General features: G+C 38.7%; 1 protein-coding gene across 4 annotated transcripts in view; it reads right to left on the bottom strand.

Annotated features, from left to right (window-relative positions):
* Window positions 1-26229, bottom strand: part of Kiaa1324l (KIAA1324 like) — a 204476-nt gene that overhangs the window by 40318 nt on the left and 137929 nt on the right. For all 4 annotated transcript variants that reach the window (XM_031380008.1, XM_031380011.1, XM_031380010.1 and 1 more), the window contains 11 exons: window positions 24748-24834; window positions 22455-22560; window positions 21539-21691; window positions 20852-20940; window positions 15435-15615; window positions 14760-14888; window positions 8834-8924; window positions 8128-8230; window positions 5602-5739; window positions 2176-2439; window positions 1163-1336 (listed from right to left, as the gene is read on the bottom strand). In XM_031380008.1, coding sequence (XP_031235868.1) covers window positions 1163-1336; window positions 2176-2439; window positions 5602-5739; window positions 8128-8230; window positions 8834-8924; window positions 14760-14888; window positions 15435-15615; window positions 20852-20940; window positions 21539-21691; window positions 22455-22560; window positions 24748-24834 — 1515 coding nt within the window. The remainder of the gene's footprint in view (window positions 1-1162; window positions 1337-2175; window positions 2440-5601; window positions 5740-8127; window positions 8231-8833; window positions 8925-14759; window positions 14889-15434; window positions 15616-20851; window positions 20941-21538; window positions 21692-22454; window positions 22561-24747; window positions 24835-26229) is intronic.

Below are 26229 nucleotides of genomic sequence, written 5' to 3'. Positions count from 1 at the left end.
AGATAAGCATCTACATAAGACTGTTAAACTGATGTTTTATATCAAACAACTTTTATAGTACTCATTTTTATTGTTATAATATTTTATGAATTTTAAAGATTATGAAAAAAAAGATATTGTAGGTATTGAAGGAAAGGTCTCTGGGAGGAGTTGGGGCACAAAAGGGAAACAAGAATGTGATTTAATTCTATTTACTTAAAATATGTCTTTAAATGTTAACAAATTCAGATAAATTGAAATCATGTAACTTTTCTCATCATAATGCAATAAAAGTTAAAAAAAATAAATAACTATAACCAGAATTCATGTTATAGGTAGATTAAGGAAAGCTGAGAACTGACAGAACACAGGTTGGAGAAGTGTTGTAAGGGTGCTTCACAGGAGACCAGTATGTGAGTTTGTTGCCTGACGGAGGGGAAGATCTACCTTGAAAAAATGAGCAGGTGTCACTCAACTGGGTAAACCCAGGTAGAACAAAGGGGCAGAGGCAAGAGTTCCTTCTTCCTGAGCCTACCACATTCTCCTCCTGCTGCAGACATTAGGATGTTAGGTTTTCTGACCTTGGGACCCCAGGACTTTTAGAAGCAGGCCGAGGTCTCAGCCTTCAGCCTTCTCTTATTCTAAAGCCTTTGTACTTGGGCTGACTCACACTAGTAGCATCCCAGCAAGGTGTCCCACTTCCAGAGAGCCTATCATAGGGTTTTTCATGCCCCATAGTTATTTACATCAATTCTTCACATAAATCTCCCTTCATTTACGTACATATTATTTTTTCTGCCCCTAGGGAATACCAGTACGATAAACTTCCTCACATCATAACACCTTACCTTTATTTTTAAAAAATGAGATTAACAAGCTTAACCACTTTATCCCTTCACACTCTCAGGAAGAAAGAGAGAGAGGAAAATACTCAATATATTTAAGCCATACCCATAAGGCTTGGAGTTCAGCTGATTAGATATCAGATTAACTGACAATCTGACCAGATGAGACTGCCCTGATAGAGAAAGCTGTCAACAGGACAGGAAGTGACAAGACTTCAAAACAATGCCCATTCTTGACATTAATTGTTGATTTCCATGCAGGTGTTATTGGTCATTCAACACAGAACATATTTTAAAACGAATAGAGATCCATCTCACCCCGGAGAGCCAGAACTCACCTCATGGCCACATAAACTGATATTGAAGAAATGGAAGTATTTCGTTCCCTTGGAGGTGAAGCTGGGGCCGTTCATTAGTGAGCCCACGGTGCTGAGGCTGCGGAAGTCATAATGCAGACTCTGGTTTTCTTTTTCATGGTAGAAAAAGCAGTCGCTATAGCAAAGTGAGTGATCCTTCATTTAAAGACAGGGAAACAAACAATAATGCAGAAAAATTAACAACTGCTATGAAGAAAATGTTTTCAAATAAAAAAGTTCTAGGTATAAAATCTTTCAGTAATTGTTGTCTTAGTTATATTTTTTGTCATACTAATGGTAGAGAATTCCTTTTTTTTTTTTTTTTTTGGTTTTTTGAGACAGGGTTTCTCTGTATAGACCTGGCTGTCCTGGAACTCACTCTGTAGACCAGGCTGGTCTCAAACTCAGAAATCCATCTGCCTCTGCCTCCCAAGTGCTAGGATTTAAGGCATGAGCCACCACTGCCCAGCGGTAGAGGATTCCTAACCACTAAATGTCTCTACAAAAAGTTCAGAAGAGTCAAGATGTTTTGAATCAGGGATATTTTGTCAGATAACCTCCTTATGGGAAGGTATTTATAAGAAATACTAAAATCTTTCCATGAGGCCTGCTTTGACAGACAATAAAACCCTTCCTTTGAGCTACTCTGATCCTCTGCTGGTCTGCTGTTTTGCTTCAACCTTGAAATGATGTACGTCATGAGTTTTGCTTTCCAGAGCACTTCTATACCCAGCTTACAAGAGCAGTTACTCCTCCTATCTTGGAAACGCACAAGATCTGAATTTTAGTGTTTTTGAAAAAATTCTGATTTAAACACTTTCCCTCATATTTTGCCACTTAGTTAACCAAGCATTTCCACAGCATAAGTTCAGAGCTCAATTCATGTAAGAAAAGAGAAAACGGGAAAGAGAGTTACAGAGCATTTTCCAGCATCAATAGCAACTCCACATAACTGCCCCACCCCATGGGGAATGACTGAAGAGCTACTCCCTCACCTGGGTGCTTTTACTTCCAGGTCCGCATGGAATGCAAGCTTCCTTGCCGTAGACCTGGTGGATGGACAGGTAGGTGTCGGATGGACACTCCTTGCACTGGTTGGTTTCCTTCTCGATGTAGTGGCCTGGAGGGCAGGGTACACATGATGAGCCCGACTGCTCAGAACCCAGGGCACAGGCACGACACGCTGCTGCTACCCCATCAACAGCATTAGTGGCCGTGATAGAATAAATCTTCACCACATCATTGAGGAAACGTCTGTTCTAGAAAGAGAGCAGAAAGAACGGCATCTGCCTTGGGGTGCAGCTACATGACCAAGTTATGCTTTTGTTGACACCTCCAAAATAAACAGAGCGCTCCAGACTGACGGCTTGAGTGACAGCGGGTTACCTTCACTCCCATTCGGTAGTTCTAAATCTATGCCCTTACATCTTGACGTTAGAAGCCACTTTCTATAACCACAGAATTCCAGATGTGTTGCTGCACACAATTGGCACTGGCACAGTTTCAGACTATATCCAAAACAATAGCAGAGTAGCTTTACATCTCACCTTAGTTTACCCAGGCACAACTCTTAGTGATACAGTCTGATGCTGAAAGTCTGGAAGGGTGGACCATCTTGGAAGGTAAGGTCCTCTTTTCCTCACTCAAACACTGTGTGATACTGATAGACTCATTCTGAGCATTTCTTTCCCTCTCCATCCCTTCTCCTTAGCAATGCACTTTAATTTCTATCAAAAGAATGTCAAAGGAGCAAGCAAGATGCTGAATCTGGCCTCACTATTTTTCTCCTCAAGGTCAAGTTTTTGTCACTCTAGTGAACAATGTCACATCTGACTACTTAATGCTCTTCTAGACCAAGATGAAAAGACAAAGAGAAGATGGAGTTCCATCTGTGTTTACCCCCTCATGTTTATATTATGAATACTAAATAACAATCCTCAAAGAACAACTTGAAGTCATGCAAAATCTGGGGACTGGCTTCCCACTAAAAATCTGAATAGAAAAGAGAAAAATGAACCACATGTGCCACCACTGCAATGAAGCTACCCCCAGCAAAGATCCACTTTGTTCTCATTTTGATAAAGTCACAACTGTGGAGATACACAACACATAACATGCCTGGGACTAGGGAGATGGTACAGTAGCAAGGTGCTTACTGCACAAGCATCAGGACCTGAGATTGGCTCCCAAGCAATCAATAAAAACTGGGTTTTTTTGAGACAGGGTTTCTCTGGGTATCCCTGGCTGTCCTGGAACTCACTCTGTAGACCAGGCTGGCCTCAAACTCAAAAATATGCCTGCCTCTGCCTCCCAAGTGCTAGAATTAAAGGCATTCGCCACCACTGTCCAGTTTAAGACTTCTGTTGTCATTCCACCCATTTCATACATTTGTACTCTCAAAAAAAAATTAAAATTGTGATTTTACACCAATTTACTATATAACAAGAAGATGGACTCAAATTAGTGTCTTCTTCAATTTGAGTGACCACTTTATATACATCACCACAAGTGGGCATCGTCTTTGCATTTTAAAAGAAATAAAAAGTATTGGATCTTATTATCTTGTATAGTGGATGTAATGCTGTGTACATCTCATGGTGAAACTTTAAGGTTCTCTGTTCTCTGAATGGAATCCATAGTATGCGATGTACAGTGTTGGCATTCTGTCTAAGATCCCACCTCACAGTTACCTGGCAACAGTATAAAAGGGGCTGCTTGCCCTCTCCTCATCCTCTTGCTCTCTTGGTCTCGTTTCTCCCTTGTTCTTTCTCTGCTTCCCTCCCCTCTCTCCACAAGCTCATGACGGCCTGTACTCCCCTACCTCTACTTCTCTTCTCTTTCTCTGCCTCTACTACCCTCTTAACTCCCCTCCCCATGCCCTCAATAAACTCTATTCTATACTTCACCATTGTGTAGCTGGTCCCTCGGGGGGAAGGGGTGGCTTGGCATGGGCCCACTGAGGCACCCCCTTCCCCCCATACCTCACCACACATCCATAGAATATATCCCTCTTCTCTTTATCTTTTTTATAAACACATCATTGGTGCTGAAACCCAGGATTCAGAAACTCTGCAGGTTTGCATACCCCTGATACTAAATGGAGATCTGTCTTGAACTTACATGAAGATCCAACACTCACTAGCCTAAACTTCTGAGAACTGTTAAGTCCCCTCTCCCCCACTGCTCATAGCAAATGTCCCCATGGCTTCAGGGGAGAGTTCTTGAGCTCTGAGCTAACCCTGTGATGCCCTTGAGGATGGGAGACATTCAGTCTTTCAATGACCCTCATTTTAGGGCTTTCTCCCTTGGGTGAGATTTTCCTCTCCTTGGAGACAGTTTCTTTCTTGCCGCTGAGAAATTCCCAGGCCTGGGTAAACTGCTCTCTGGCTCAGGAGCACCACTCTGAGCATTAGCCCCAGTCCTCCACATGATGACCTGGTGGTCTAGCCTGCGCTAGAATCTCTCTGGTAATAAAGCCCTCAGGACACTGGTAGGGGCAGTTAATAACCCTATTCTCTCACCCATGGGTCAGTCTTCAATGCCTTCTCCCTACTTACTGGGATGTCTTGGTCTTATTCATTCTAATCCAAGTCATAATACCAATGATGTGTTTATAAAAAGATAAAGAGAAGAGGGATATGTTCTATGGATGTGTGGTGAGGTATGGGGGAAAGGGGTGCCTCAGTGGGCCCATGCCAAGGCATCCCTTCCCCCTGAGGGACCAGCCACATGACAGTATATACTATAGATAGATTTTATTCAGGGCATGGGGAGTGGATTTAGGAGGGTAGCAGAGGCAGAGAAAGGCAAAGAGAGAGAGAGAGAGAGAGAGAGAGAGAGAACAGAGGTAGAAGAGTAGAGGCCTGCCATGAGCATGTGGAGAAAGGCAGGTAAGGGAAGCAGAGAAGAGCAAGAGAGAAATGAGACCAAGAGAGCAAGAGGGCAATGAGGGGGCAAGCAGCCCCTTTTATAGTGGGCCAGGGCTACCTGGCTCTTACCAGGTAACTGTGCAGTGGAGTCTAGACAGAATGCTAACAAACAGGTTATGGTGCTCTACACGGGATATCATAATTTCATTCTTTGATCTCACATCTCCATGTCTAGAGTTCATAATGCCCATATGAAGCTTATAGAACACTTACAAAGGGCTTTTACTATACCTTTAAAAGATTTATAGACCTCAGTATACAGATCAGATATATTTATATAGAGAACACAGCTTACCAGCACATAGCTTGTGATGACCTTAGCAGAGTTCCTATGACTTGTGTAGAGTACGCATGCCCTTTCAGATCTCATAATGCTGTATATGGGGCACGTGATGCTTCTGTGTACAACTTTTAGTGTTTCTAGAAGACATCGGTATGCTCTGAATAGAGTTATACCCAGGGGTAAAGAGTAAGAAAACGGTTGGAACTTACATCTTGACCTTGATTGGTTCTCTGGAATGCCCATGTAAATGTAAATGTTGCATTCTTGAAGATGACGTGCGTATAAGCTTGCTTTTCTTTGGTTCCTCCCCATGATTCCACCACATTGGTACTTTTTCTATTTATATCCTAAAACAGTAGGGAGATATTTACAAATAAAGCACAAACTCAGTATTAACACAAATACACATCCATTGCAAAGATGTACTTTTATTTGGAAAAAGCTGTGTAGGATTCATGATATTTTCCTACTGCACACTACCTGTTCTAAAAATACAACTCATAAAACTCCCACAATCATACTGTCAACAAACTGTGAAAGAAATCCCAAGTGTCTGTATGTTTAAGACACACACTTAGAAAATATTAGAAAACATAGAAGGTAAAATTTCTCAAACTTGCTAGGGAAAACTTCTAGGAACCTCACTGAATAAAAGGCTTCCCACTTGGAACTTTTTTCTTTGAGAGACTCCCACAGAACCATTTATATAGAAATTCTAAGTCTCCTTCTGAATTGTACTTACTACAGGTTCATCCAAGTGAAAGCTAACCAGAATGCTATCCCATGCTCATTAAATACTCTCTTGATAGTATCTGAACTCCATGAATTCATTCATAAGCTATTTTATTTATGATTTTCTTAGCTAAATTTAGGAAAAGAATCATGCAGATTTTAGAGATCTCAACCAGTATTCCACCATTAATATGACCTGAAAACAAGTATAATAACCAGTACAATCATATAATTTATTTAAAATGAAAACAAAGGTCTGAAGTTTTAAGTCAAGCTTTTCTTTTAAATTTCGGATAAAAAACTTTATTAGTTATTTGAGATATTGGAAATACACTGGCATGGCCCCAAAATTTGTCTCTTCCTATAACATAGAAAGAACAATCAAAGATATTATTAGGCAATCAAATATAGGTAGCAGTACAGAAAAATGATTCTCACACATTACATTAATCTCATTACCAATAACTAACTTATCATACTTGCCACTTTCAAAAATCATTAAATATTATTCTGAGTTATAAGAAGTAAAATTTATTACCTTACTATAAATAATATATCTTTACATTATTTGATATCTAAAGCATTGTTATTTGTGATTTAATTTGACAACTCAAAACTCTTATGATAAAACCAATCACTTAAAGACTAAAAAGAAAAATATTATCAGGTTCTGGTATAAGCTACATCTCTACAATGATTTGTAGCATGTAAGCTTGGTGAGGGGGTACCCTTGGGAGGATGGGTCATTGGGATCACAAAGTTAAATAGTGAGAGCTTGTCTCAGTAAACAGACTGAGAGGGATAGATTTTTAAAATGAAGAGAACACAGAATTGGAAATGGGGAGGTATTGGGAGAGGATGGAGGAGGAGACAGGAAATGGGATATGATCAAAATAATCATATATATGTGTGTGAAATTATCAAAGAATAAATTGTCACTGGAAACAAAATGACTGTTAAGACCAGGAGGATGGGAGAAAGATGTCAGAATGAAACAATTCTGTGCATGCTAATTTTAAAATGTTTTTTTTTTAAACAAAAGATTTTTTTTTAATAAAAGAAGAGGAATGTGATTGATGTTAACTATTATTATTACTCATAGAGATGACCTGACAGCAGTATAAATGAGAGGAGATGGAAACAAAGGACTGGGATCATCAAACTGGCACAGAGATGAGAGGAAACTGAATGTTTCCAATGGTGCTGAGCACGGCTTCATGGCTGAGGACAGAAAGTAACAGCTGGAAGGACTGACGACTCATGGTTATGACATAGATGGCTATACTGAAGATTATCCATGACCTTTTGGTACCTACATATCAGTCTTTAGCAATCAGACATAACATGTTTAAAATATTCACTCATCTTGGATATCATAGAAAAAATTCTTTAAGAACAAAAAGTACACTACAGACAAACTAAAAACACACCAAAGTAGAACTATAAAGTCACCATTTAATTAAAATGATAAAATTTCACCCAGCAAATATTTAAAATGTCCATGTGATCTTAGTGTATTTGAATTGCTATGTTTCTCAAGCTAGGATTTGAAAATTAAACCACATCTAGAAAACAAATAAGCAAATTTGACATGAGCATAGTAAACTCTCTTGTCTAAATGTATTAGATTAAAATAGAAAGTTTTGCTTTCTTCCCAGTACTCTTATATGCTCACTATTTTCTGCTGTCCCTTGTAAATACATCTTCCTTTATGATTTACATTCCCTTATGATTTACATTGCTGAATAGTTGAGTTGTTAGAGGAAGCTTTTTTATCAACACAAAATTATTTTCTAAAATTGCTATTTTGTGTCCTTTACCAGTTACCTGAGGAATGAACACTGACTTGTTGAGCCTTATTGCACAATTCCTAGCAAATTCTTTAAGTATTTTTAAAGTATTTTTGGGAAGTTCTAAAAAGACCATGAAAAACAGCCCTTATCCCAACTTGAAAGGCAACAATAAACTTAAATACTCTATGAAATCTTCTTTCAGTCACTCACCACCATGAAGTACAAAACACAGTCAGCCGAGCAGAGAGTCTCAAATACAAATGTTATCCTTCCTAGTTCGGAACCTGTGGCTCCAGTCATCGACGTTGGTGGTCTACAGGACAGATTGAAATTGCAATATCAATAACATACTCTGAATGCAATTCCAAACAATTAAAATTGTTTGTTAATTTAATTAAAATTAAAATGTGTCTACTCACTAAACTAAAAAGCCTAGCTCCTCTCTTCAACTAATCTACCTGAGGAAGAACTGGTCCTTTCTCAAACTGTACGTCCACACCCTTGCTCTAGATTGTGGTCAATGCCTGAAGCCCTTGCTTCTGAAGGAAGGTGAAGGCTCATACTCGGAAGTCTCATCATAGGTGACTATAGCAAAGGCATACGTAAAGGTGCTACATACTAATTACAGGCAGAATTGAGATTAAACAACAAAATACACTGCTGTAAATCACTTAGACTTCTGTGTTAAAGACCAAAGCTTTGTGGTTACAGGTTCGGTTGTAAAGGGTCTAAGGAACATGCATAACTAACACTTTTAGGTTCTTGGGGACTAATTCCATAGATATTCCAAATGATATATCGTTCTCTGGCACACTGTTGTCTACTTGGTAATAAGAACATACTCCATAGAGCCAGTCCTATTCCCGTATTTCTATAGAGGTGAAGATTCTCATACAAAGGAATCAGCTTCTCTTACTTAAATCCTGGGATGTGCAAATTTAAGATGAGATAGTCATTGTCAGAGCCTCCAGCTCCACTCCTGATGTGATCTCCAGCTACCTCCCAACCTGAAAATGATAAAAGGCATTTTATTAGTAAACTTTCATTAATTAATAACAAAAATGTTGCAAATAAGTTAATATAAAACTCAAATACATATTTATGCTCAAAGTTAGAAGCATTCCAGAAAAATCCCATATTTTAAAATATCAATTATAGACTGAATGCACAAGTACACTTCTAGATATCAATAAAGACATTCTGACTGTACCACTTTGCACACAAGTTAATTAATTTGAGACATGGTGAGAGTTTTTTTCTCAACAAAACATGGCTTTTTTTTTTAGTTTTTCGAGACAGGGTTTCTCTGTGTGGCCCTGGCACTCCTGGAACTCACTCTGTAGACCAGGCTGGCCTGGAACTCAGAAATCCACCTGCCTCTGCCTCCTAAGTGCTGGCATTGAAGGCATGTGCCACCACTGCCCGGCGAAACATGACTTTTCACAAAAACAGATGGTCTTTATCCATCCTGACACACTACAATGGAAAATTCCCACTCTGCTGATAGCCAATGGAAAATTGAAACTGCAAATTACTTATTAAAGATTTGGGGTCAGGAGTTCTTTTCAGCTTACCTTGTTATTTCCCAATTTAATTTTTACTAAATGCCATTAAGTATGACATGCATGGGATAACAAATAGATTTCCTTACCTCAGGAGTAGGAAATTTGAGGCATACACATGCTAACAATTGTTAAGTGATATTTTGTGCACAGGAAGTCACATGAGGCATGTCCTCAGCACAGGAACAATCAATGTATCACAAGCCAAGATGAGCACTTTAAAATGAGTAAAGGTGATGTATCCACATATAGCATCAAGCAAGCTCTTTAGCTAAGGGCAGTACCTTAGCATTAACGTAACTGTAAACATTATCTACTACTTTAAGAGATGTAACACAGGCACTAATATCAGTACCAGGTTGGCAACTTGGCAATCTTCAAGTATGATAATTTATTAAAAATTAGTATGTTGAGTACACACCAAGAAAGCATAGCAAAAATAATGCATACTCATCCAGTAGAGAAATGTTGATAGCTCTGCTGCCTAAAGGCTCCCATGATTGAAAACAAAGAAAAGCAGCTATCAGCTCTTAATTGAGGAGGTGAGTAACCATGGAACCATATGCCCCAGAGAGAGGAGTGTATGGGTGATAGGAGAAGAATTTGGGTTTAGAAGATAGGTATACGACACAGGTAGCAAGGAGCAAGAAAACCATGTATAACAATCAAATGCCAAGAAAGCAAAGACTGGGGCTTTATTTCTAAGAACACCTCTTTGAATCTATGAATAACAAAGAGTGTGAAAGAAAGCCAAGGAAAAGACAGAAGTAAGTGATTGTGTGTAGGCGTGACTATGCTTCAAGGAGAAAGCCTTGCCTCCCATGTTTCAGTATTGTCCAGTGCAAAGTCCACCAACTTTCCCAATTTTTTGTCTATCTTGATTAAGAAACAGAGTTTTTTTTCACTTACCATTAACTTTGATGTTTTTAGTGATATCACAAACATTTCTCCATTACAAATCATTCTATATATATTCCACATCTAATTTTATTTAAGTATATCTCTAGTGTTCAAATATTGTTCTCTCCTGTTTTTCATTCTTATAAGAAACATTAAAAGTAACATCTTTGTGTACAACTTCCTTCTTCATATTACCATTGTCTCACTGGTATAGATCCCCAGAAACAATATTACTGAGTCAGAAGAATAAGAAACCTTTCTGGAAAGGCATTTTCAAATCTCTTTTAATATAGTTTCCATATAATAAAGACACACATAGTATTTCATTCTATCATGCTACCCTATACATGTAAACAATATTCTATTGCTGGAAAGTTAGATTGTTTCCATTTGTATTTTTATAGATAATGCCCAATGAACCAATTTATGAACAATCAACTTGTCTCCAACTTTTAATTACTCACAGGCAAAATATCAATAATATAAAAATTGCTTATAAGCAATGTCATCAAATTCAGACTTGAGAAATATGAAAACACCTCTACTGTGTATCCAAGCCAGTGTGGACACACCCGCTTTAACTCTCCAGCCAAGAAGGTGACTCCCTCCTCAGGCAGGCTGGCTGCCCATCTGTTTCCATTTGACCCTGTTGTGTGCTGTTTATTACAAAATGGCACAGAGACTCTAGGTCACAAAAACACATACCTCTCTTTATCTTTGCATTTTTTTTTTATTTTACGTTGCTGCTTTAAAAGAATTTTAAAATATAGCCTGTGAATAAATAAATAGTGAGCAAGTTAAGTATTGGTGTGAGAGCTGGACTCTTCTATATTTGTCCCTGATAGTCTGTACTAGTGAGCAAACACACACACACATGTATGAGGCCTTCTGTAGATTCATCCAATATGCTTCTTTTTCTAGTCTTAATTTCCTAATTGATCTTAAATTTCTGACTTCAAATTCAATCATAAGACACATTTTAGGGTTAGCAACTCTCATAGAAAGATAATTATTACATATACACAATGGAGTACTACTCAGCTATTAAAAATAATGAATTTGAAATTCTTAGGGAAATGGATGGATCTGGAGAATATCATCCTGAGTGAGATAACCCAATCACAAAAGAACAAACACGGTATGCACTCTCTGATAAGTGGTTATTAGCCCAGAAGATTGGAATACACAAAGTACAATCCACAACCACAAGAAACTCAAGAAGAAGGAAGACCAAAATGTGGATACTTCATTCCTTCTTAAAAGGGGGAACAAAATACCCATGGAAGGAGTTGCAGAGATAAACTATGGAGCAGAGACTGAAGGAAGAACAATCCAGAGACTGTTCCACCTCGGAATCCTTCCCATATTCAATCATCAAATCCAGACACAATTGTGGATGCCAGCAACTGCTGGCTGACAGGAGCCTGATATAGCTGTCTCCTGAGAGGCTCTGACAGTACCCGACTAATACAGAAGTAGAGGCTCACAAGCCATCCATTGGACTGAGTACAGGGTTCCCAATGAAGGAGTTAGAGAAAGGACCCAAGGAGCTGAAGGGTTTGCAGTCCCTTAGGATGAACAACAATATGAACTAACTAGTACCCTCAGAGCTCCCAGGGACTAAACCACCAACCAAAGGGTACACATGGTGTGACTCATGGCTCCAGATGCATATGTATAAGAGGATGACCTAGTCTGTCATCAATGGGAGAAGAGGTCCTTGGTTCTGTGAAGGTTCTATGCCCCAGTGTAGGGGAATGCTAGGGCCAGGAGGTGGGAAAGGGTGGGTTGGTGAGCAGGGGGAGGGGAAGGGAATAGGGATTTTTTTGTTTTGTTTTGCTTTCTGTTTTTTATTAATTTTTTAAATTTTTTTTGGAGGGGAAACTGGGAAAGGAGGTATCATATGACATGTAAATAAATAAAATATCTAATAAAAAAGATTTAGTTCAAAAAAAAGGAAAGATAATTATCGTAATGTTTTCTGAAATGTAAATTTTTGGTTTCTTTGGAGACTCAGATGTGTCATGTGTTGTTTTTCTGGAAACTGTCTATTGAGAGGATGTTTATGCTGAGCAGACACATGGGAGAATGTTCTGCTAATAACAGACACGCGGTGTTTTTCTGCAGATAGCCTGGAAAAAGGACTTGTGATGTTTTGGTAGAGCCCATATTTGAAAAACACATGATGTTTGGGAAGGATATAAATATGCCCAAAGGACAGTGGACAGTACTGGATGGTATTTGTACACCTTGCCAATCTTTTCTGGTCATCTTTTGTCATGACTTCATACACAGAAACACACCAAAAACTTCTGGTGATGTTCCGGTGGCTTCTTCTGGCTTCTTGTTGCTTCTGTGGACTTGGTTTGACCGGCAGAGCCTTGCGGTTTCTTCTGGATCAACCTGTCATTGCTGATTTGCAAATGGTGTTTGCAAGGGAATCAAGCTGCCACTGCTGATTCATGTGAACTGAACTGCTGATATCCTGACAATGCAGACTGGATTTGGTCCAAAGAAATATTTCTAAACAAGTACACATCCTCCTTTGCTCTATTAACCTTTCCTTTCCACCACCTCTAGGGGGTGGGGCTAGAAGGGAGGTTAAAGCATTTTAAGAACTCTTATGAAAAGTGGGTTTTGAAAAAATCTAAGCCTACAGTTTCCTCTTCCCTTGTGAGATAAATTCCTAAAGATGGTATTATTGGTCATAAAGAACACTCCACATTTAATATACATTAGGTCTTAGTCTTTTACTTATCGGTTGACTCAAAATTATTTAAGCCTCCATTTTTTCCATTGATCTCTATACTCATGTGAACATTTCATATTCTATGTCCCAAATCTGTTTTAGAGAGATACTGATTCAAAACATGCAATTTGAAAACTGTTTATGTAAACCTAGAGACAAGGTCAAATAGAAAATGGAGAAAAATAAGCTGATAAAAAATGGTGGTGAGCTGATAAAGTTAGTGGACTCTGTTGTTTACTCTCTCTTTTTTTTTTTTTTACATTATTTACTCTTGTTGTTTAGAATACCCGCTAAACAACAAAATTTCAGATTTCAAAATAAATGTGATCAACAAGGAGTATTGAAAGAATGTTAGCAACTGTCTTGCAGAACTCTGCTACAAGTTTTCAGTAAGTAGGATTTAATGGCATCTTAAGAACACAGTCAGGGACTTCACTGAAAATGGGAATTTGAAATCTTTTACCCTTTACTGTGCATGACCCAGTACTGAGGCAGACCAAAAGGATTTAGTAACTTACTACTCCTTAAAACACTAAATGATGTAAGATGCTGTCACCTTCCTTGGGACATCATTTGAAATCTTTAACCCTTTAACATTACCCAGACCAAAAGGATTTAGTAATTTACTGCTCCTTAAAACACCAAATGATGTAAGATGTTGTCACCCTCCTTGAGACATCTCTTCTTGTATTTTTGACTTTAAACATGAAGTTCAATATCCACTTGAAACGCGACTACATAAAACGCAAGATCAATACATCAGCCTGTCCACTTCCAAACCCTCATACACACATCCATCCTTGGGAGATAAGCTCTGAGACTCACTGTGGATACACCAAGCCCTATCTTTTCTATCCTAGCACTTATGACCATGTAATTCCTGCTATTTTGAGGTGTGAGAGTAACACTGGCATAGAAGTCATTTTCTCTTCTTCACAGCTTAATGGCTAAAAGCTTTTCCTTACCACAGATTTTAGCAACTTCAGTGTACAATTTATGTTCTCTCTTTACTGAGTTGAGAGAGTTTACTTTTGCATTTTCAGCTGAAAGGGTGGAAGGGAGGGAGGGAGGGAGCCAGGGCTTGATGAATTCTCTTTGGCAGGTTTTTTTGGTTTTTGTTTTGTTTTGTTTTTGTGGTTTGACATTATTATTGAGAGAGTTATTTGAACACAGATATTATGAAACCTGAGCACTAGATCTAAAAACCAAGATGGCTACTAAGTCACTAATGGACAGGAAGCAGATGTAACCACACAAAGGAATAAGTCACACACTAGGCTGGAAAAAAATGGCATCAGGTTTCATTAGCTATTTAGAACACTTGGTCATTTAAAACTTTAAGTATTTGTTCCTGCGATTTTCTAATTGGTATTTACAAACTGCTATTGACTATGAAAAGCTGAAACTAAAAGGAGTGGAGCCAGGGAAAGGGGAGAAGCACCCACCGTGGTTGTGATTACTTTAGGAAAGCATCTGATTGGTTGCTTGATTTTTATATGAGGCTGGAAGATGAACACATGCCAAGTAAGACAAACTTCCTCACAAATACGTCCGGTATGTCTAAAAAGCTAAGTCTAAAAATGAATGGTGTCTTCGCTGCCACAACAGTTAACAGTAGAATCCAAGCTTACCATTCATTCCATCACACTTGGAATTCCCAACATTGAAGCAGGAAGTTTTCATGTTGGTGGGGAGGACATTCCACCATTTATATTCAAACCCAAGCGCTGGCTCTGTTCCGGCTGGACATGATTTGCATTCTGCAGGAGATGAGTGAGTATACAATCACATTAGACTGCGTCTGGACAGCTTTCTTTGTGCCAAGCACCTCTACACTAAAATTATCAGACAACTATGAGGGACAGATGTTACATTACCACAAATTCCCTTAGCAATTTTTTTCAAAACAGATGTGGGAAAAATTTTCTAGATCCAGCACCAATGCACGTGTACATATTTGGTGGGTTTGTTTGTATGATGCTTCATATTATGCTTACCTTGGTGAATGAGTGATTATCCATGGCTACCCAATAGAATAGGGTTGTTTTTCAAAGAATAAAGTATATTATTGTTAAAGGAGATGGCCATACACACAAAATTCCAGTAAGACTGTTCCCATTAGATGGCAGATAAGTCATCATGGCCTTTCAGTCCCATTATCAATATTTCTCAACACCTCTTTTTGTCAACGAAGTAAGAAATGTGTCTTCTAAAGACTTTTCAAAAAAAAAAAATCACTCGAGTACAAGATCGCAAGTCCATCAGGAATGTTCTACTTATCATGCAGTTCATGACAGACACCCTACCCTTTGTTCCATCTGAAAACGTCCCAGGAGGGCAGGGATGGCAAGAAGAAGATCCATTGTTATAGAATCCTGGGTTGCAAGGAGGACAATCCTTCTTCTCTCCAGAAGGGGGCAGCCTAACCGCATCCGTGAGATCCTCCCTGCAGATGTGTGGCTCTATCCACTTGTACATTATCTGTGTCTGGGAAAAAAAATAAAAGAGCTTTTAAAATTAACACTGAAAGTAAATGATGTAATATCTTTACTACCACAAAGATGCTAAATTGACAAGCTAAAGAATTACAGTGGTGAAAAGAAGAGGGTGTTGAGAGAATCTAAAACAGTGACAGTGAGAGAAAAAGGTAACTTTCATTAATACAGTATGGAGAAAAATAGGAAAATAATCATTACCTGTGTATGTGTGCATACATATGTGTATGCCTGCATATGCACATGTGAAGATGTCTTTTGTAATTGTTATCCACCTTCTTTTAATGTGAGAGAAAGTGTGTGTGTGTGTGTGTGTGTGTGTGTGAAGGAGTGAGGGAATAGGACCTGCAGGAGATGGTTCTTTCTTCCCACCTTGTGGGTCTGGGGGCGAGGGTGGGGGGTCCTTCGTGGTAAATGACTTTACTAAATGAGCCATCTCTCTAGTGACTCCAGGTTATTTTGAGAAAGAGAGTCTCACTGGATCTAAAGCTTGTAGATTCAGCTAGACTGACTGGTCAGCCAGTCCTCCTGTATCTACTTCCACAGTTCTGGGAATACAAGAGTAGAATAATACACTCATTTTTTAATGTGAGCTCTAGACAACCAAGCTTGTGTTGTCATGCTTGTGTGGCAAGCACTCTACCAAGCGAGCCAGCTCCCTAGTCCCTGGAAACAACCATTACATTGCAGTAGCTTTTTAACCTATCATAAGTCCCGTTACAATTCAGACAACACGCTTCTTATCATGAATCCCTCCTTAAAATGCAAGCAACTACCAGATGCTCACCTGGAAACACATACATATGAATAACAATATACAGGCTGAGCAGGTTTTATCTAGACATGCATGTGTGTGTGTGTGTGTGTGTGTGTGTGTGTGTGTGTGTGTATGTATTTCCATAAACAAATAATTTAAAAAGAGGCTGTGAATTTGAATGCAAGCAAGGAGAGGTATTTCAGAAGGTTTGGAGAGAGAAAAGGGAATGGAGAAATGTGTAATTATTTTATGATCTCAAAAATAACAGCACACAAATGTTGCTCTTGGGTCTGCTCTCTTCAGTGTGAAGCCAACGATTTCAAGGTAGTGACTCTTGCTTGCTTACTTGTTAGCTCCATTGCTCGCTTCCTTTACTCTTGTCACAGCCTTTCTTATCACACTTTGCATGGAGTAATCATCAAAGAAAACTGTTATTTTTCAAAAAGTTTTCAAACTTTATGTGCAATCCTAATAATTCGTTAAGTATTAGTAGTTCCCGAGTCTTTTTCAATAATAAGAATTGGAGCTAAACTATTCTCTCCAGAAGCTCCCATGGTCTTCTCGATTGCTCTGAGCATCAGAACAAATACACCCTCTGCTCTCTATGAAAGCACACAGTTACAGCCCTTCTTGTTATCCTACTTTACCCAAAACAGAATTTAAAAAAAGGTGGTAACTCAGCTACACATCAAAAGCTAACCCTGCTAAAATTAGTTACTCTCACTCAAAAAACAGAGTAACAGATAGGCTAGTTTGGCCTAAACCAAAACTGGAATGTGAACACTGGTAAGTAAAGTATTCCAGCAAAATACAACAAGCAATATTGGAGCTACATTAAGGTTTTTAGAAAAGACAGTAACTGTTCCTTTCACCCAACAAACTTGTGAAAATATTGTTTGTCTTTTAAAACAATTTCTGCGGTAGGAAGTCTGTTAAAGTTGGAAAACAGGAAGCACGGGCAGTCCTCCACCTGTTTCTAGTTGGTAAGAACTGTACATAGCGAGCCTTTAACACCACTCAAGTGAATCCTCAAATATGCTTGCAGAAGATACACTATCTTGTATGAAGAAGGATGTTAAGAAAAATGATTTAAATATGGATGTCTCATCAGAATAATAGTATTATTTTCCTTTTATAGCTCCCTTTCCATATTCATTTTATGGTCCATGTCATGACTTGCTTTAACGCTCTACTTTACTGCTCTACCTCTGTGGCCTTCTATAAAACAATGGCCACTCCAGCTAACTCCTCCTAAGTAGCTAAAAGCAACTAGATACTATATCAATAAAAGGCCCTCAGCTACCCTTCAAGAGAGACAGCATAAAATTCAGAGAATCTAAGCAAATAAAGAATCATAGGAGAGACATTGACTTTAAGTTTCCAGGTTAAGTTAACAAGTTAAAAAAAAAAAACAAATTTGAGACCCCAGTAAATTCACTAATTTCCTGACTCACATTAATAAAAATGTATGAGCAGCGACATTTGGGGAAATTTTGCTTCCTACACAAGAACAGAAAAGATGCCATGTCAGAAAAGAATCTTCCCAGGCTCTTCGGGACAGACATATTATTATCCCCAGGTTTGTAAACAAGGAAACCTGGGTTTCCAGATTAAAGTTGTGCATGCATGCACAGGCCAGATGACAACCTTGGGCATCATTCTTCTGATTCCATCTACCTTTTTTTTTTTTTTTTTTTTTTTTTTTTTTTTTTTTTTTTTTTTTTTTGCTTTTGCCCTGAGACAAGATCTCTCACTGATCTGGATCTCCATAATTAGGCTAGTCTGCTTGCTGGTCAGCAAATTCTGGGGAATCTGTCTTTATGTCCCCATCCCTAGAATTACAAACACATGCTGCCAAGCCAGGCTCCTTACATGGGTATTGAAGACTGAACTCATGCTATGTAATTTTCAAGGTAAGCACTTTACTGACTAAGCTATCTCCCCAGCCCCAGATTAGAGCTATTAAACAACTTACCCAAGAGATGCAAAAAGGACCGTTAAAGAAGGGTCAGTCTGATGAGAATAAAAACAATAAAGTCTGCAAACAGATCTGAGAAGCCAAATAACCAGTTGCCTCCAATGTAAGCAAAGAAGAGTTTTAGAAGTTAAAATATACCTTGAACATTTTAACATGGAGAAATCAAGTTACCAGTCCTCCATGATCCACGTTTTCCTTACAAACCTTCCTGCCACACAAACTGCTGTTCTGTCTTTCTAACAGAGACATATGTTTCCTAGTGTAGCTGACAGGAAAAGACACTAATTAATATTAATGATGCTTAGAACCATATGGCTTACAGTGCAGGTGAGACACCAACAACCAACTCATTCTGTAGAAAGTGAGATGCAAACATGAAACGGTTTTATGAAACCAAACCCCTCTCAACAGAGAAGTTTTACCAGATTAGAGCAAAGATTACAGAAGAACTACAATATTCATGTGGATCTAGGTGGAACATTAAAAGTAGATCTCTGTGAGTTCAAGGCCAGCCTGCTCTACACAGAGTTCTAGGCCAGCCAAAGCTATGTAGTGAGATTTTGTCTTTAAGAACAACAAAATCAACCAACCAACCCACCCCCACCCCCCGCCCATAGCTCCCAGGGACTAAACCACCAACTAAAAAGTACACATGGAGGGACCCATGGCTCTAGCCACATGTATAGCAGAGGATGGCCTTATCTGGCATCAATGGGAGAGGAGCCTGGGAAGGATCGATACCCCAGCATAAGACAATGCTAGGGCGGTGAGTTGGGAGTGGGTGGGTGGGTGGAGGAGCACCCTTATAGAAGCAGGGGTGGGGAGATCGGATGGGGGTTTATGGACAGGAAACCAAGAGCAGACATAATATTTGAAATGTAAATAAATAAAATAACCAATAATTTTTAAAAAAGAAATGCATTGAATTTGTGAAACATGGGCACATCATTTTCTTCTATACCAAGAGACTCTGTTTAGAGATTCTCTGACTTATATGAAAAACACATTCCATGTACATGTATGTAGTCAGCACGCTTGCCAGTATGTGCTGTGTGTGTATGTGTGTGTGTGTGTTCTAAATTATATTTAAATATGATTAATAAATCCTATTAGGCCAAGTCTGTCAGATATTGTCAAATTGATCACTGGCATTATATTCACCAATATACTAAATCATTCAGAGATGTAACAAATATGATTTTAATGTATTTTCATATTGTTCAAATATAATGCATTAATAGATCATTCATTTGCTCTGCAATAATACTGAATTAATCATCATTACATAGAATAAACTAAATTTACTTTACCAATAAGTAAGGCAAGTTTAGCTAAGAAAGGTTTATTTTAGAGGTGTTACAGCCAATGCTTTTTATTCCATTTTAGTGGAATCTCTCTATATGCATGTTCTAAATTCAAGTAGCCTCACATGGCATTATCATAGGGCCACTGACAACCTCACTCTACAACCCTTCATTAATTAACGCTGTTAGTTTGAGTTAACATTCTTATTAAAAACAATAGTGGTGTTTCTTACTAAAAATTTCCTCTAATCACTTTAACTTAGTATATATTTACTTTAACTCGACTCAAAATTCTTTCAAAGTTTTTAAAGGCAAAAAGAAGTTTCATATTCACATAAATATAAAAAGTACACAGTAGCATTCTCAGATACAAAATTAGGAAAAGAAAAATATTTGCTGATATCTCCAAAAACTTAGTACCCCATCTTGGGCTGCAAACATCTGAAGGACCCTCGAGCACACTCCACCTCCTCCTCCGCCTCTCACTGGCAGCGCTGGTCCTGGCTGAGTGTTTGAGACAAGGACGGGCCAACAGCGGAGTTTATCTGTGCACCAGCTAGATGCTATACACGTGGTAATTACTTTGTGTTTTCTAAATACGATTACACAGTCGTCGACCATTACTGGATCAGTCTGCGCCTGCACAGTATCTCTGATACGGCCTGACTATCTCAAGGGGCAATACAAGCTACGAGGCAACTTCATCTGTGAGCTGCAGTACGTATTTCAAGCTATCCTCTTCTGGATCATTTCACCTTTGAAAAAAGTGTATTTTGTTCAAAAAAAAAAAAATAGTAATATTGTGTGGGGTTCTCACCACAGAAAAGGCCCTGGGCTAGAAATCTTACTTTGAGCATCGTATGTCTTTCAGTAGAAGCTTCATAAGATAGGGAGTAATATCAACCTTGTTTTAAAGATGAAAAAAATGGAGGCAGACGTGAAATGTTTTTAATGAAATGAATACCCTCTCAACAGAGAAGTTTTACCAAAATATCATAAAGATGACCAAAGAGCTATATAGAGTGTCCTGAGAACTAATTGGGAGGTAAAAGCAAAGGCAGTTGGCCACACCTAGATTTCCTCTTAGATTTCCTCTGTACTCTCCGCACACACTAGTCACAAACCCAGGGGTACCCATGCTGGGAAGAGCTAGATAAGCACAGGGTAAGTTAAACACTACTTATGATACCTTTCCTTCTTCGTCACAGGGGGTATGGATCTGGAAGTAGTCTTTGGTCGTGCAGGGTGGGCGATCCACACACTCACTGGCTCCTTCCTCTGTAACACACACACAAGACACTTCAGAAATGGACCAGTCCCTTTGTGACCATAAGAAAACAGGAACATCAAAACATAAAAGCAACCTAACATGTTAAAAAAAAATCACTGTGCTAGAGTAGTTCAGGTAGAACTAGCTAAACCTTAAGCAAATAAAGGTTTGCATTTTCATTCTCTCTGGAAGGAGGTTAACAATGTTTCTATGACACATCTGCTTTGTGGTGACTGTTTCCAGACAATATTAGATTCTTCCTATATTGTCAATGAACACTGGAAGTGTGGAACAAACTAAAACCTTTCTAAGTATATTCCTACAGCCTTTATGGTAACAAACTGCGGGAAATTTAAAAGTTGGCTAGACTGATACAAACACAAGTTATCAATGGAGTATGGAACAAAGGAAAATCATAAAGGGAGAAAGTCATGCAAAGAAGGACACTGGGATGTCATGTTGTCATCGTCTTCAATTTAACATGTATTCACATCATCCCATTGGTGTGTGCTCCACCATTTTTACCATAGCCATTCAACCATGAGAAATGGCACCTGATCAACAATTGACATGGAAAGAGGAATACAAAATGTCAATCATCCTTACCTGAAAATTGAGAGTCCTCCCTACACCTTATGCATTCTTTAGCACCCTTCTCAGAATAGGTGTTTCTGGGACACATTTGGCAGTTAAATGAGCCTGGTTTGTTGCTGAAAGTGCCTGGCTTACATGGAAAGCACTCTGAGGTATACGCCACCCCTGTATGGAAAGGAAAACAGGGCTTGGAGGAGAGAACCCAGTACAATGAGCACTTTAGCACCTACTTGCTGCTTCTGGAGGAGACAGAAATAGCAATAGTAATTTAAGCCTACATTCTTTATTTATCTGGAACAAGGAAAGATTGATGGTGTGCAAGCAAGTAGGAATGACCCAAGAAATGGCTAGTGGTTGCAAATTCCAGCTTGGTCCAGCAGATGTCCCAAAGACTAATGAGTTAACATCTCGGGAGCAGGCATATGGGATACAGCAAAACATACCAAACTTTGCTGCGTTGACTAGATACGGTCTACTTGAGATGGAGCTATGACAGGCCTTATTAGTGGCTCAGCTGGACCAAAAGTGACCCATCTGCCTCAGAAAGGCACAAGAGGTTTAGGAAACAGCCAGACTCTTATTATTTTTACGTATATAGTAATGATCAGACTAACTAGCATAATTTGCATATCTCTAATGAGCAGTGGACTCATACACAAGTCCACTTTCATTTAAAAAAAAAACACTGAAGATTGTCATTTATTGTGTTTTCTGTTTTACAGCTATTAGATAACTCAGTTTGAGGGCAGAAGGACAGAGATAACTGATTAATCCGTCTGGTGGACATAAAACTAAGGTCTTTAGATATGCATGATGTCTGACATTTGTCTTTATAATAAATACCTAGGTCAGTAAAACCAACAGTCTGACAAATATTTTAACAATGAAATCGGGCATGTGAGACCTGAGGCACATAGCTATGAAATACCTTCAATGGTGATATTTTTTACCAGTACAGGCTTGACTGCCTTAGAACCCATAAGGATGCCTGTCGTCCTCCAGTACAGAATATTGGTGCCTGATTTCAGCATTACCTACAGAAAGAAACATAAGACACTTAGGTCAGACGAGCTATTTCTAACCACAGCCAGAAACTACTCCCTTATAACCTCTTTGAATTCCTTATATAAACACCATTCAAATAGAATTAACAAATTTAAATACTCTTAATTTCAGCCTAAGCTTTAATGAAGTTAATTTAAAATTAAAAATAGAACAGCCAGAGAATCCATATTAATATACTAAAAAAGAAGCTAAGTCAAAACCAAAAGATATACTTGTTTTTAAGCTTTAAAGTTGTGGCTGATAACCAGAAGAGCTTTATCAGAAAGGGTAAATGAATTTACATACAAGCATATACTTTGACAGCAATGCTATTCTTAAGGTATATATCTGAACTGGAAAGAAAGAAGAAGGGAAGGGAGGAAAGGAAGGAATGAGAGGAGGAGGGAGGGAAGCAGGCAGGCAGGCAGGTACCATAAGGAGGTCCCTGAAGATCCATGTGCTGGAAGCCTGGGCCACAGTGTGGCAGTAGTGAACTTTTGTGAGGAGGGACTGAAGGGACTTAGGTCTTTGAGACTATTGCCTTAGAAGTGGCTAATGCTGCCCTCATGTAGTGAGTCCCCACAGGAATGCCTGTAATTAAAGAGCAAGCCTGGATCTCCACTGGTCTGCCTTTCTATTTCACCATGTGAGCCCCTTGTGCGTACTCCCACCATTCTGATGCCACCTTCACCAGAGCTGGGAAGATGCAGGTGTGTGACTTTAAACCTCCAAAACTGAATTAAATAAGCCCTTTAAATTTAGAAAATATCCAACCCTTGGCATTTGATTCAATGATAGAAAATGACCTAACATAGCATTGTGGCTTCTTAAAACCATTCAGTGAGCCACAGTGTGATAGAAACAAGAGAAAGGCACTTTTTATGGGTGCCATGATTTAACTCTGGCTCGAGAAGTTAAGTGATTAGCATTTGCTTCCTATGCCACTAGGACATCTCCTACATATAAATCAAATGAATTTTCTAATACATTTCTTGCTGACGCAGGTGACTAACCCAAAATTAGGTCTTTGCTTTTTCATTTGATACCTTTATTCTTCTAGGCACCATAGCTGATAAAATTCAAGCTCTACAACATTAAAATCTGCCTGACTACATTACCCTGCCAGGGATATGGAGAACTAATGTATTCTGCACATTCTCTTGTGTGCCTTTTATTAAAGTAGGGACACCCACTTGCTGCCAAAGCCCCACCCACTGGGTGTTGAGGTAAATGGACCTTAAGTAGTACTAACATCACTTTCAAGCACTGAGATGAAAAATCCTCCTGAAAGTCTGCATTGTGTAGACTCAAGGATGAGGCATTTGTATAAACACAAAGATTAGAATGATAGTTGGTTATTTAAAGAGAATTCAGGTTCCACACTGGAGGCTCCATGTAAGCCCTTCCTGTCTTCATCTTATCTGATTCAGGAAGACTGTTTTTATTTATAAAATGAAAGAAAGAACAGCCACAAAGACACTAAACAAACCATCTACACAAATACGGTGCTGCTACAGAGCCGCGTTTTAAAACCACGCCTCTCCAAAGGGAAAGTGTCACAAATAATACAAGCTATATTAAATATGTCATCACTGCCTTTTGGACTCAAGCATTGAAAGAGACATGCTGGGCAGAAGTAAAATTTATGTGACCAGAAAGAATAGAATTTTTCCCAACGGGTAGCAAATGTAGAGAAAGTAGTTTGAGATTCCAAAAGTGGGTATATTTTGTGACAATTAGATCTATCCAATGCTAGGCCCAAAATGCAAACCTGAAAAATGACTTCCTAAAAGCAGTAAATGTCGAATTAAGCTAATTCATGGTCTAATCAGTGATCAGAGGAACTGGTCTATCCCATGTGGCAGGTGTATTTGTAAACTTGCATGCTCAAACTTTGTAATATTTTATATCAGTCTTATCTACCCTTCTAAGTCATTGAGTACCATTGAGATGAGAAAGGGATAGGAAACCATCCTAAAGAAAAAGGGAAATAGAAAAATAAGCCAAAATTTTAAATGCCAGTCTGTGAAATGCAAAGGCAGTTTCTTCGCTAGATGAAGCTTATCTAAAGTAACCCACCAGGTTATGCATTTTATTTTCATAAACTGAATGCTTATAAATAGTCAGGAAATGGAAGGAGAAGAATGAGGTTGGTATCAAAGAAGAAAAAGACTTACAGAATGGGAGCCCCATTCTCCATTGTCTGTGAGCTTCACCCACTTGTCTGTGGTGGCATCCATCTCCTGGCACTGGTCATTCTGAATCTGTGAGTCAAACAAAGGCGTTCAGTGACACTTCTGGGCTAATAGCTTTCATTCATTTCTGTCCGCACACATACTGCGAGAACACCCTTCAATCCCTTTTAAATAACAAAGTAAGTAATCTCCAACAAGCAAACACACCAAGACCATTGAAGACTGCATTACACCTGCGTGTGAGGAAGTGGTTTGGACTGAACCATTTCATGTTGTCACTGAGGATAATCAACACTGGAAAGTCATGACAAACCCTCTACCCAACTTGCCCAAATGTTCTAACTCACATTCACACGCAAGTTCAAGCTTAAAACCAAAGTCTGTTTTATGATTTAATTTAAATTCTTCCCCTTTTGAGAATTTCACGCATGAGTATACTGTATTTAAATCATTTCCACCCCTCCTTCTCTCCCTTAGAGCCTCTTCCCACACATCCCTACCCATTCCAGAATTTCTGTCCTCTTCTTTTGCATTTATTATACATATATAAACACTTATAGAGTCCACAGTGCTACTCATATGTACACATGTTTAAGGATGAATTCATGAATTTGGTGACCTATTAGGGTTTACACCCTGAAAAAAACGGATTCTCCCCCTCACTCAGCAGTCACTAATTGCATGAAGATTTTCATCTAGGGTTTGTGAGCTTCCTCCTTTCCTCATTGGCATGCATGTTGATTGGTATGGTCATTATTCAGTTCCTATTTGGCAACCATACTGTTAAGACTCTGTTGGTGCAACTTCTCCGTCCTGTCTAGATGTCACTATCTCACAGCAGGTGTCTGGAATTTGGGCTCTTGGAATCTTTTTGTTTCATCTTCTGCAATGTTGCCTGAGCCTTAAGACTGGGAGTTTTATTGTTAACTGGGGATGAGCATCCCACAGTAAATGCAGCAGTTGCAGATCTCTGAATTAACCTCCATCTGCTGCAAAAAGGCACTTCTTTGATAAGGAGTAAGAGCTACATTTATCTGCAAATCTCATTGATGGCAGTAAAATCTTAAATTAGCAAATAAAGTCTGATTTGGTTGTTAGTTTCCCAGGATGTAATCTAAATGTGTAGTTAAGTGGTTATGGACAAAATCTAAGTCATAACATTTTGTAGTGGAGTAAATAATAATCATTTATCATGCTAATTAAAATGACTAGAGATAATACACCTCACATTGAACATCATAGCAGCTTGATTCGTCATAGCCACAAACTAGAAACAACCCATATGCCCCTCAACCAAAGAATGGACAAAGAAAATGTGGTTCATTTATATAATGGAACACTACTCTCCACTATCAAAAACAAAGACATCATGAATTTTTCAGACAAATGGATGGAACTAGAAAATATCCTAAGTGAGGTAACCTAGAACCAAAATGACATGATACATATATATATATATATATA

This window comes from Mastomys coucha, unplaced genomic scaffold (assembly GCF_008632895.1).
Source record: "Mastomys coucha isolate ucsf_1 unplaced genomic scaffold, UCSF_Mcou_1 pScaffold19, whole genome shotgun sequence".
Classification (NCBI taxonomy): domain Eukaryota; kingdom Metazoa; phylum Chordata; class Mammalia; order Rodentia; family Muridae; genus Mastomys; species Mastomys coucha.
This window is presented reverse-complemented; position numbering and strand designations above follow the sequence as displayed.